This window comes from Stegodyphus dumicola, chromosome 1 (genome assembly GCF_044657685.1).
Source record: "Stegodyphus dumicola isolate Sdum_Otavi_A_Nest chromosome 1, ASM4465768v1".
Lineage (NCBI taxonomy): Eukaryota > Metazoa > Arthropoda > Arachnida > Araneae > Eresidae > Stegodyphus > Stegodyphus dumicola.
The window spans coordinates 22,822,196-22,835,874 of NC_140768.1; the positions used below are offsets into that span (position 1 = coordinate 22,822,196).

Consider the following 13,679-nt stretch of genomic DNA (forward strand, 5'->3'; position numbering starts at 1 on the left):
GAATAGTATATAAAAGCTAAAAGTGACAAACAATATTAACTAAAGACAAAATTGAATTGTGATTGGCTAAGCTCAGCTTTGCACGACTGCCTACGACATGCTAGATACAAATTGTATGAATAATAATTTTACAAACATTTTGGATAAAGAACTACTTACTAAAGCTGAATGAAAAGCAGTGCACTCAGTGATGCTACAAATAGTCCTGAGGCGTGAAACCAGCAATGCAAGATATTCTGTTGATTCTTTCCGAGTCTTTATCTTTGTATAGCGAGGAAAAGTAGGAGGAAGTAAGCGCTGATTCACTAAAGGTTCAAAACCCAAAATTGTTGGGTAGTCAGCTGTTAATGAAAACATTGTTATTTTATGGAGTAAAAATTAATTTCTTTATTTTATATCTAGAGCCAAATTATTATTCAAAACACTTTTATCCGTATATAATATACATACGTATATAATATACATATTAAAATACACATTCTTGGTGATTATGCCATGGTCTTCATTGAACAGCATCTATTATTAAGCTTATTTGAAACATTTTAGACTCAGATTAACTAGAACACAAAAAATAGAAAAACTTTCTTTGATCTATATGCATACAAATATAATTAGAAAAAATAATATGATTAGCATACTAAGTAAATACAAGAGGAGTAAAGAAGCAGATATTGTGAGGTTAAGTTTATCACTGTAATTTGAATTTTTTGACTAAATTCTATACACACTACCCTCCAAAAGTTAAGGAACAGCATGTTTCTTGCGTCTAATTTGAGAATGAAGCAACATAAAAACAAGAAATTTACAGGACATGTTCACTAAACAGTTATTTAATGAATGCGACATAGAATGTTTCTAAAGTTCAACAAACATGAATTACAACAAAAAATTGCACTCTTGGCAGAGAAATCCAGTCTTGGAGAAACAATACATCACAGTTCTTTTTAAAAAAATGGGGGGTGGAAACATTACAAAAACGGGCTCTAATAAGGAATGTGTGCACCCCTAGCTGCAATATGTTATTGGCAGTGATGTTCCATGCTGTCAATTAAGTTGTCGGTCAGTGAAATTGGAAGCAATGACCAGACACTGAGTAATCCTTGCTCAAGCTCATCTGTTAGATGGGGACCTTGGAGGAGGACTTAAAGCAGCAAACTGTCTCCCAATGTAGTCTCAAAAATGCTCTATCGGATTCAGGTATGGGGATTGAGATGGCCATTCATCCGCTTCATACCGTGATCCTCAAGATATTCTTCAGCAACCCGAGCTCATTGCGGTCACGCATTGTTGTCCATCAGAAGAAATCCAGGACCAATAGCAGCAGCATATGGGCGGACAATATTGATCAAGAAGGATCTCATCTTGATATCTCACACCGATCAAAATTCCTCCATGGAATACATGCAGGTCATTGTGACCACCCAAGAGTAATCCCAGCCCAAACCATTATTCCACCACCTCTGTAACTTTGTCTTTCCACAATGTGGGATTGGTTGTATCTGGTGCATTGTTTCCTGTAGATCAACTGATGACTTGAATCACTCTCCAATGTGAACCTGGACTTGTCTGTGAAGAGAACAGATGCTCATATTTGACTGGTTTAGGAGATGTGTTCTCTTGCCTAACATAAATGGGCACCTCAGTGTCCTCGGGTCAAGTGGACACAAACAACTGGTTGTCTTTTATACAAATCTGTATTGTGTAGACATCTGCACACTGTAGTAGCCGAGATTCTTGTTCCTGTTGCCACTAAATGATCTGCCATGAGCTGAGGTACAGTAATATTACTCCTTCTTAGGACTGAAGGAGCTAAATAACTGTCTCCTGCAGGTATTGTAACTCTAGATCTGCCTGGAACATATCTTCTAGACACAAAATCCTCAGATTTAAACTGATTCCATAGTCAGTGGACCCCACCACGAGAGACACTGAGATGTCTAGCAGCACCAGCTTGTGACATCTGCATTTCTATCCATCCAATCGCATGCCACTTCAACGAATTGGGCAAACAACTGCTCCTGGATATTGTCCACGAAACTGTAATAACAACTGAAGACCAACACTCATGAACAAAAATTACAATTTCTGCATTTTTTTCTCCAATTCCTATATAAATATTCATTTCTATAAAATAAAAGTAGTAGCTATTGTTTTTGCATATATTTTCTTAAACTTCGTTATTGTCATGCATATGAACTGTGAATTTAAAAGTTACTGACATTTTTATAAGGCTGAGCTTAAAAATTTTTGTTTCTTAACTTTTGGAGGGCAGTGTATATTAATAGGAATTATATTTTTCTTGATATATAAAGCAAATGTTGGAAAAAAAAATTGTGGCAGTTTGAACATCTTTTACGCATCCTTTTTCTTAGGAAGGAAAGACAGATCTAGATCTTCCTATGTATGCACAACATATAGTGTTTGTTACAGAAAATGTGGATGTTCAGATTATTAAGTATTTGCCTACAGAAACAATTATTTTGACTTGCTATCCCTAAAAAGCTAAATATCACACTGTTCCAAATATGTGAAGAAATTTAGTCATTTTATAATTCTTTAAAAAACTGTACCAGAAAATGTCTTCCCCAGAATCAAATAGATATTCACTGAAAGTCTGTTTCAGTTATACACTTTTATGATAACCAAAATTTACATTTACTTAACACATGCATTATCCTTTTTGATATCATATAAAGCACCAAATTTTATTTAATTAAAAATTTCCAAATGATTAAATCTAGAAATGAGCAGTACTTACAGTTTATGCATAATTTTCAGCACCAAATAATTTCAATGGGAAATATAAAAATAATGGTTATATATTTATTCGAAATGTCTGTTACCTCTGTTGCTGCTCTCTGCATTTGGATCCGGCCTTATGCCTAAGTGAATAGTTTTCTCAATTATTGGAATTATTTCACTGCATTGAAGTAAATATCGATCCACCTCTTCAACCGCAAAACACTATTAAAAGACATGACAAAGAAAAGTAAGTTCATTCTTAAAGCTAATGTATCCAGTGAACTAAATATGTCATACATTAGCAAACTATCACTATAATACAGTCAAAAGTCTTTAATGTGGACGTCCATAACCCGGACCTCAAAGCTACAAACTTTCTGTGCATGCGTAAAGCATAATGCGTTTACGCATGCACGGAATACCTTTATGCATGCACATAATACGTTTGCATGGTATAAGCTAAGCTAAAATTATCTAATTATCTATTTCAGTTAAAGTTGCAGATTGCGTTGTTCCTTAATCTTTGAATTGGATTCGGCTTATTCTTTTTTGCAGACTGTTTAGAGCAATTTTATAAAAGTAAGCTTGAACTTTTGATTATGTCAAAAAGAATTTCCGATTCTGGAGCTGCCAAAGGATCTACAAAGCGAAAGCATGTTTTGATGTCCATCAAACAAAAAGTGGAATTGCTGCAAAAAATGGATAAAGGCATATCCTTTGTTTCTCTAACCATTCCGAAATTTGTTTATCAATTTATCTGTTTATCAATGGGGGGGGGACGTCGCGGTGTGCAATGATCTGGATGTTGATCTGTCAGCACTATCCTTATCTTCAGGGTAGATGTTTTTGGCACATAAACATTTTTTTCAACATGCGCACGTTGAAAGAAATGTTTAATAAAGTAAACAAATAAATATTAAGCTTTTTTTTTGTAAATTTTGATACCCTTTAGATAATAATTGCTCTTTATTTCATAAATTACGGTTTCATATTTTTAACTTTATAATTTCTGCATGCCATCTTACCAGATTTAAATTGATGATCTATAATCGGGAAAAACTGATAATCCGGAATCGCCGAGTCCGGATTAAAGACTTTTGACTGTACTGTTTAATTTAAAGTTTTCAAAATAATTACAAAGATGAAATACACATTTCTGTAATATAATTAACTTGAATCATTTTTTCATTACAGATAATGCAACCTGCTTGATTTTCTAACAAGCAAATCCCAATTTCACTAAGCCAAACTGATAGCAATTAACAGTAAAACAGCCAGAGCCTATTTCAAGCAGTACCTAAGCAGTTATGATGAAGAGACTCACAGCGTCACAGCAAAGCACTTGTGTGGAACATGAGGCTAATCAGCTTGCTAAACTACAAGAATTTTTCCATAGGGTTTTCAAAATGATAACCCCTATTTGAGACTATGCAGCAGAATTTTTTACAGTTATTATGTTTCTACATTTATACAGATCACGTGCTATTCAGCTGCAAGTCTAGGGGGCTTTAACCCTTTCCGGTGCAATGTGTTCGGTGTGAACACCAAAAATATTCCCTCTTTAAATACTGAAAATAATCGATAAGTATCACAAAAACTACACTAAAGGTTACTTTTAATATGTTTTATGAATAACAGATGGCAGCATCACACAAGCAAATCAGTAACATTGAAATATATTCTGTTTTTAAAGACACAGATTTTTTCAAAGAAATGTTTCAGATTTTTTTAAATATAAAGAATATCAATGAAAAAAAATCTTTATATAATTTTGTTGCTCGTATGCTAATCTGCCTATTCTGTATTACTTTAAATTTTTATCTCTGAAATATTACATATAGTGAAGCCTTCAGTGTATGGTGTGTTCGGATTGAACACACTGTAGTGGTAGCTCCTGTCACGTGGGTGTGAGTCACAGAATCTGGTCTCGTGCTTCAAGCACGAGGGAGGCTGAGAGCTTCACAGTTTTATTTATATTTGTTTTTATTCTTTTCTGTTTCTAGTTTTGAAGACCCCGGTGCTTTGTTTTCACTTAGTTATTTGATTTTCAGTGAGAGCAGACCCTTTTTACTTTCTTATACGAAGTAAAAAGGAAGTATTGTAATTGCAAAAAGTTGCAGGCAGCATATTTCAACGAAAATATCCCTTTTGACTGCTTTTGAATGCAATTTAACAATGCTTTTGCATGATATCTGTACATAAGGACAGAATAAAAGACTCTTTTCCTCCAAAAAAATTATAAAACTGCTTTAAAATGAATTCTGAAGAGAATTTTTCGTGGCGTCTGTAAACGAGTAGCCTCAGAATGTTGAAATTTTGTATATAGGACTACTATAACATGTAGATGTGCACCTCATATTTTGGTTGCAATCGACCGTGCCAAACGTATATAAATATATTTATATATATATCCACTCTGTTACCTGGCTCAGTGATCTCAGTTTCTTTGCTCTTATATGTTTGTAAATTGTACATTTTTTGCGTTAAAAATGATTGAATTATGTTGTTCTTGTCTTCTGGTTAAGATTTTTATGCCTTTAATAAATCTGTACGTAAATTTTTAGAGTTATCAACAATTTTAAAGTTGTTTAACTAAGCCTAATAATTTTTTTGATGGTGGCCATTGCTTGTTTACATTTGAAACAGCAGAGTAGTGGATTTGTTGCCAATCTAGAAAAACGTAGCTTCGCAACAACAAAGATAACTCCTTCATTTATTATTGCGAATTAAATCATGCTTAATCCTTTCTGGAATTGTTTCAAGGAAATAAGTGTTTAAGATTTACTTAATTTTTACTAATTAGTAATTTTTAATACAGATATTTTGAGCTTTTATGTATTTTTGCCTTGTCGCGAAGTGAGAACTGAATTAATTGAATGAGAAATACTCAATCGTCTGTGAAAAACTGTTTCTTTTTTGTTTTGTTTGCTTAATTTCTTTTATACACCATTCTAGCTTTATTATAGTAATTGTAAAGAACATGTGGCAACAATTAGATAATTCTTTAAATGATATAAATTTTGTGCATTCTGAGTTATAATATGAACAAAATATAATACTGTTAAGTGAACCTAGCGCCAGAGTGTCGCTATGTTAAACAAATAGAGTGAATTTTAAAGAATGCCTTTATTCTATTGCGGTTTATGCGCTGTCGGCGAAGTAGATTTAATTAAATCCAATAAGTTTAAATGAAATGCAAGAAAAAAATGTGTATAAATTAATATTCTGTATAAGGAAGTCATGTGGTGTACACATCAGATTTTTTTCTCTTGCTTTCATCGTGCGTAGTTTGCTTAGTTTTGACTTCCGTTGATTTTTATTTGTATATATATATTTAATAATTATTTTTCTAGTCAATAATTAATTGTAAATATTATGGTATTTTAATTATTATTTTAATAAATTTTAAAATTGTGTAAATGGTTCGGAGAGGCCTCAGCATTGCCGAAGCAATAAGAGTTTCCTTTTTTTTTCCACCGGTTTTTTGGGGGGTGTAGAGTAACAGGCCCCCTCGTGGTGCACCCTGGGGTATGCTAAATCTGCTACAGAGATCAGATTCTACTGTTTTTAAATCAAAGTATTTTACTGTAATACGTGCTTCACAGCAATGCTCACCCATCGCAGCTCAGCGTGTTCGCTTCGGACACACCCACAAAATGGAAATGGTTTGCACAATCTTTGTAAAATTATACCAGCATACTCTCCTAGGTCTAAATAGACTGCATACAAATTGTTTTGGTAAAATCCCAACTTTAAAGAGTAGCGTGCCAGAAAGGGTTCAGATATTTTAGTAGGCCCCTGGAACTGATAATTATGTGTGTAATGAGTTGAAATGTATCAAAAGTAGTAAAATGATATAAATAGCATATCTTGAGGTACACACCTAAGTACGCATGTTTCCCTTTAAAACTGCTAAAGATAACATTTGTGATAAATCATTTTCTTCTAATGCTTAAAATATTTGGCTGCACTTTTAACAAGACAAGTTTTCAGAAAATAAGATTAAAAAAAAAAAAAAAAAACTCTTACACTGGAGACATTACATTATACTTTCAAATCCCTGAATAAGTCTGATTATAATTACCCACTCTTTTAAGTCAATTTAAAATTAATATTCAATTTATACGGTCAAAGTTTTGAATTTAAGTCTTCATAATTCTTCACTTTTCTTTCCATTTAGAAACACTATAAAATTTTAAACTTCATTTCAAACCTAGTTTTTATTTCACAGTTTTACAACTTCTTATTTTAATCTAATTAGAAATAATCAAGATCTAATTAATTAATTAATCAAGATAGCACAATTTTTAATGCTATCTTGTTACAACTTCCTACTTTAATCTAATTAGAAGCACATCTTAGTTTTTTTTTTATTTTTTTTATTTTTATTTTATTACCTAGACATATATCTATTTAAAGCTAAATGTTATCTCTGTTTTTTTCCCCCTATAGGTAACTTTTAAAAAATTTAATTTATAGTTTAAATAAAACAGAATACCTTTTTCTTCTGAAATAAGAGAAGAGCTTGATATAAAAGACGACAGAATTTTATTCTGGAATAGAGAGCCACAGCATCTTCATGCTATAAAGAAAACATAAAATTCAATTTATTCTGATGTGACTGATTAGAAATTACTCTATCTTCAGTAGCATATGAGATATTACCTGAAGCTGAATTTCACTATCTTGTTCTTCACCGGGCTTAGATCGAGTAAGCTGAAAATAAAAAGTAACTCATTATTTCTTTGATAAACATAATTTTTAATGCTATTTACAATTTTTTATCATTAGATAGTAAATCACAGAACAAAGCTAAGAAAAAAATTCTAATTTTTAATTAGAAGAAGGAAATATTTGGCGAACATAATCAAATACAGCATAAAGTGGTATTATAAACAGAAGAAGCACATTCAAATGTAAAATTTAAATAAAGGCAAAAAACTATAGAGCATTAGGTTATTTTGAAGCAGGAGTGCATGAGAAATGAGCAACGCCCTTGCTGGGACTCAAACCTGGACCTCTCAATACGTGCCGAGTGCACTACTGTTACACATCAAAGGCATGCTGAAATGAGGGAGAAAATACCTTATATACTCCCCCTTTTAAAGGGCAACTGGGGATTAGGGGTCCCAGTCACCAAATCCTGGTGGTGAAGAATCATCACCCACCACTTTCGGGCACCATTGTTGAGGCATTAGTTTTTTTTTTTTTTTTTTTTTTTTTTTTTTTTAAATGCAGGAGATGTGAAAAATGTGCAATGCACTTGCATGGACTAGAACCTGGAACTCTCAAATGCACACCAAATGTGCTACCATTACACTACGAAGGTAGGTAGAAAGAAGAGGAGAAATACCTTATAAAACTAACCTTACATTGGCACATATTTTTAAAATAATTCTACTGATTTTGAAGGCATCTGACTCAGGTTCCTCTTTTTCAGGAGGGTGAATTATGCTCTGAAGAAATAAATGTGAGTCATTACTGAAACTAATTAGGGGTTTATAGAAAATCTAAGACCCCTTCCTTCCTTTTAAAAACAGAACAAATAAATTAGTCATCACTCTTGATAGAGTTTCATATAACATCTATGCCATTCTAGGGTCCCTGTCCCTTAATTTTATATATGGTGATGTTCTCTTGTCAAATTTTAAATCATTATTTTAAAGCTCTTTTGATTTAAAATAATGATTTAAAATTTAAAATTTTAAATCATTATTTACAATTTTAAATCATTAAAATTTAAAATTTTAAATCATTAGCTCTTTTGGATCAAATTTTAAAGCTCTTTTGGTTGGTTGTCTAATAAAAGAATTCATGATGTAAAATAAAGGAAAAGAAGAATAAGAAATTGTTCAAAGACTTGTAATTAGATCGTGTTTCAAAAGGAATAAACTGTGAATTTTATTAAAAGACAGTAAAAATTATACAATAAAACATCTGTAAAGGATTAATTTTATTAAAGGATTATTTAGTTTTTTAGAAACATAATTAAACTAAAATTTTCTTTAGAAAAGGGAAAATTCTGATTTTAAAAATATAAATAAATAAATAAAATCTAAAAGCTTTCTAATTTTATATTACACCCAAAGAGGTGATGTTTTTAACATTTTGCGTGCTACTTTTTTTTTTTTATTAAATATCATGTTCTTTGAATGTAAAACATAAAATTCAATTCAACAGCAATGTCACAAAATAATTTAAAAAGAGCATGCCTTTAGAATTTCGAATACGCTGTCTTGCGTGCTGGAGATAAAAATCTTTTCTTTCCCGTACGATGTTGCCATTGCTCACTTTGAATCATTTTGTTAATAAAAAAATTCATTATTAAAGTTTTACAAAATATGAAATAGCTAATAAAACAAAATAAAAATTTGGGCTTCTAAGTGTCCATGTTCAATTGGAGGACTACATTATTCAAAATTTGATGGTTCTATGTACTGTTGTTTTTTCATAATGTGAGAAACGTTCATGCAGATTTCTCCATTATTTAGTTTCTTTAAATATAATACATGGCGATAATATTTGGTGGAAACAATTTGGAAAGTGATACAGCCTTTTAAAGTTTTCGATGAAAAATGCCAAAACAAAATTAATACACCTTCTAGGATACTGCCCTTTGAGCTAAAAAGAATTTATTATTGTTACTATTATTATTTTAAGTATATAATCAGATGTAAAGAAAGAAACATTCCAATACATGGTTCAAATCCTTGTTATACTAATTTTAGCAGAATGACAGGTAATACATTTCAGAGGAGAAATCACAACGCCTCTTAGATATTTATTTAATGTTCTGCCTGCTGTAAAATACATAGCAACAGATTTGAAATATGGAGTCCAAAAAATTTGTGGTCACACATAAATAAATTTTATCAGTCTTTAATCATAAATTTATTTAACATGCATATGATACAAATTCAAATATAATCAGCATTACTGTAATTTTGGATGAGGTGGGGGGAAGAATGATAAAATACCTTAACTTTCTTTAATAATTCTTCTTCTACTTCTTTCATCATAGCAGTGGCCTTCCCTTCAGGGACTTCATTAGCTAGCTTGTAACCATACATAACTGGTTGAAAATCTTCCTGTTGAGCATAAACAACAAAATGACTCTCACATAAAGACAAATATATAAAAACTATAGATACTAAACTAATACTAAGATATAAAAACTATACATCCATCTGTAATTCAAAAACTCCAAAATCTAAAATTCTAATGACAAAGATTCACTGAGAGTAATATTCTGATTAAGTGAAACCATGGATAATGTTAAACCATTACATAACAAAATATTCATTATATTTAATAATTAATCAGAGGATAAGACATTATTATCCTTCAATAAAGTAATAATAAAGCATGCAGCACATTACACTGTACAAAGCATTCTCCACTTAGATTTTTATGCAAGAGATAATAAAGCAGTGTATTTAATTAGTATCATGAAGAGTTTCAAGGTATGATAGAATGATAAGAATCATACTTTTTTCAACAAAGCACTGCATAAGCAATAAAGCAATAAAACACTAGTCCAAGCTGTGTACATATCTTTAAATGCAGCATGGTTTAAAAAAAAAAAAAAAAAAAAAAAAACTGCAGGCAAGACAGAACTAAGTGTGTTTAGGCTGCTAATTTCACCTTGTAACTCCTCTCTGTTTGGAATGCAAATTTTGCATCTTACAAATCATTTATCTTTTTAGTTTTCAAAATTCAGAAGAAGATGTGACAAATTATACACACAAAGTAATACATGCTATTTTGGTAAGTTTAAAGTTTCACTAATATCTAATTAGAATTTCGGTTAGTACTTTGAAATTTATCTCATTAATTTTTATCCTAATGAGGTTTAATTAAGATATAATTTAATATCTAACTATTCAGTAAATTCATTTAAATCAAGTTAATTAAATTTAGTTACATAAACTTACCAATATGAATAATGAAATAATATTTTATCATATAAGCCACCCTACTGTTTAGATATAATTAAATGACAATAAAAATATACAACAAACTGAGTACAGTATCTGTCATTTATTAAACTCCCTGGCTAATGAAATATGTCACATTCCATTCAAGTTTCTAGGAACCAAAACAAATATATATGCGAAGATTTATTTTGACATCCTGACTTATTTTATTGTAGTTAACTTGATATTAGATGGCAGCCTGATTAGTGAAGGCAGCAATTTGTTTTTTAGTCACGGCCAAAAAAAACTGCTATGTTGATTACTGAAAATTGGAGAATAGTTAATGACCAGATGGAATTTTGTAAAAAAGCACGACCAACATGGTAGTTAAACATAATTTATTTTAGATGTTAAATTTCTTAGCACATACCTTCTTAATTGGTAGAACACTAGGGGTGCTAAATGTGCCCCATAATTTTAAAAACAGAATTGCATCTTGCATAAGGGAGAATAGTTCTGACAGGCTAAGCAACACACTGCCAGCAGAAAGGTGAAGTGTCAAAAAAAGATGTGTTAAAGCAGTTAAAGTATTTATAGTTTGAAAATTCTTTGTTTTAATCCAGTGCAGCGATATGAAGCCTTGAAGAGGGGATGTATGCAACTGAACTAAAGAATTTAAAGGACCATTCCAACTAATAATTAATTTGATAGTGCTTTTTTCTTCATATTTTGATAGCTTGCACATCTATATTAATTGACAGAAAAACAGCAGTTTATTTTTAAACTCCTCTTTTTTTATTTATTAAACCCAAACTTGTAGAAGACTGAGTGTTCAGGATAAGAATTAACTGATGAAAGTAATTTGTAGTTAATGCATTTAACTTATCGAAGGCTGTGGCTTATTTATCATTCAGTTATGCAGTGCTTAAAAAAAAAAAAAAAAAAAAAAAAAAAAAAAACTGGTTTAGCAAACATTTCGGCCAGTGTAATTAGAACCAACACTCCTTAATAGCAGTCCTCTAGATATACTGTAAATGAGTGAGTGTTTTTGACAAGTGATGAGATGTTGCTTATGTAAATCTTGATTTCCTTCCCAAACACCAGCCAATAGGGAGTGGATGCGCAACGCCTACATCATATCATACTCAAAGTCTTCCTATTGATATACACATCATAAGTTTACAAGGTATTTTCAGAAAACTTCATAAAATGCTTACTTGCACAACCATATATTATCAGCCTTTGAATGGAAAAGGGAGCAGCCACTGCAAGCTGAAGAAGAAAGCATTGATTATGCCTATAATCGTGAAGTGGGATATCTTTTAAAAAGATAGTAATCTTTCTGTTGGCAAGAAATGTGAATTTTGAATTTGAACAAATCAATAAAAGAAATACCTTTTAATTTGCTTCATGCATAATTTTTAACACGTCGAAAATACCTGAGCAAAAATATTCAAGTCTGAAACAAAAGGATATATTGTTAAGTGATTATGATGCATTTGCTAAGTGCAGCCAATGAGAAGATGCATTTAAAATGGGAATTTCCCAAATTCCATTATGCAACTTACTTTAACAACTTATAACTGATGAAGAACTAATAAAAATTGCAAATGTTTCAAGGAAGTGCAGAAAGAATGGAAAATTAAAAGAAACTAATGCATTTTTCTAGAACAGTTTCAAGCTATGAGATTAAAATATATTCCTACTTCTGGAGTTCTTCTGACCACAAGCTGTTAAACTGGTTACAATGCTAAGAGAAAATTTTGTATCAACTGGTGAATAGCTTACAAGAAAACTGAAAGATGAAAAGCAAGGGTAGGTCATCATGTAAATAAGAACTGGAGAGATGTTTTACCTGAGTTTTTAAAAGACACAAGCCATATGAAATCTATAATACAGATAAAACTGGTCTAATTTATAGAGCATTACCGAACATATATGTTTGCAGTAGCTGTTTTTAAGAAATTGAATGAACAAGTTATGGTTTTTTATTTATGTGCAATAAATATGGATGCAAAGAACATGCCATTGGTTTTTGGAAAAAAAAAAAAAACCCTCAATGCACGAAAGGAATCAAGAACCAACCTACCATAATAAGAAACCATGGATTACAAGCACTATTTTTATTAATTTTCTTTTGAAACAGAACAGCGAATATTGAATTACCCTTTCTTCCCGCAAATACAACTTCTGTCATTCAGCTATTGTCAGGGTATAATAAAAGCTTTCAAGTGTCAATACAGAAAAGAAGTCACTGAAAAAAGATAAACACAATTGAATCTGGTGAAAATGTAAGCACTTTGAAAGAGATAATTAAGTCATATCTTTGCTAGAGGCTATTACTGTCAATACACAGGCAGTAGTCCCTCAAAACACAGAAATTGCTTTAAAAAATTTCAATTTAGCTGCACGAAACCTTAAAAGAACTGCAAGCTACTGCTAATGTTTTGGCATCAGCAAGAGAAATTACAAGATTCATTTCTGGAATATGTTGCAACTAATGATAATATTGAGACAGCTTATGAAAGAACTGGTTATGATATTAGGAAATGTCTAAACAGCTGCAAAAACTGAAACTGATAGCAAAAGTTAAAGGGAAGAACGTGACTACATACCAACCTCAACCGAAGCTAGAAATATATTGCACTCTTAGCACACTTGATTTTAAAAGGTGAAGTCAGAAAAGCTACCAGTAGTTTTACAACCTGAAAAACTGTAGACTAACAACAGAATATGTAACTAATATTTTTTATAATTCTTACACAGATGAAAGGTATGTTACACATAACCTGAATTTTCTTCGTCTTTTCATTTCACACTATTTTGCAACACATCACAATTCAAATTTTGTCTCGCCCATGATAAATTTTAAATGCAACACCAAAATATATAAAACACATTTTCAATAATTTAGTTTTGAGCTGAGTGACATTTTTATACAATATGAAGCTCATTTTGTACTTAGTAACACAAAGCATTACTTTTCCCCAAAAAATGAATAAAATACAATTGAAAGAGACA

At 31.2% G+C, this 13,679-nt stretch overlaps 1 protein-coding gene across 1 annotated transcript in view; it reads right to left on the minus strand.

Annotated features, from left to right (window-relative positions):
* The window catches only part of Naa35 (N-alpha-acetyltransferase 35), a 55,815-nt gene that overhangs the window by 28,214 nt on the left and 13,922 nt on the right, over positions 1 to 13,679 (minus strand). Inside the window, exons 7-11 of the mRNA XM_035361829.2 lie at positions 9,720 to 9,830; positions 7,408 to 7,458; positions 7,241 to 7,324; positions 2,844 to 2,964; positions 160 to 341 (exon numbers count right to left, since the gene is read on the minus strand). Of these exons, the coding sequence (XP_035217720.1) occupies positions 160 to 341; positions 2,844 to 2,964; positions 7,241 to 7,324; positions 7,408 to 7,458; positions 9,720 to 9,830 (549 nt within the window). The remainder of the gene's footprint in view (positions 1 to 159; positions 342 to 2,843; positions 2,965 to 7,240; positions 7,325 to 7,407; positions 7,459 to 9,719; positions 9,831 to 13,679) is intronic.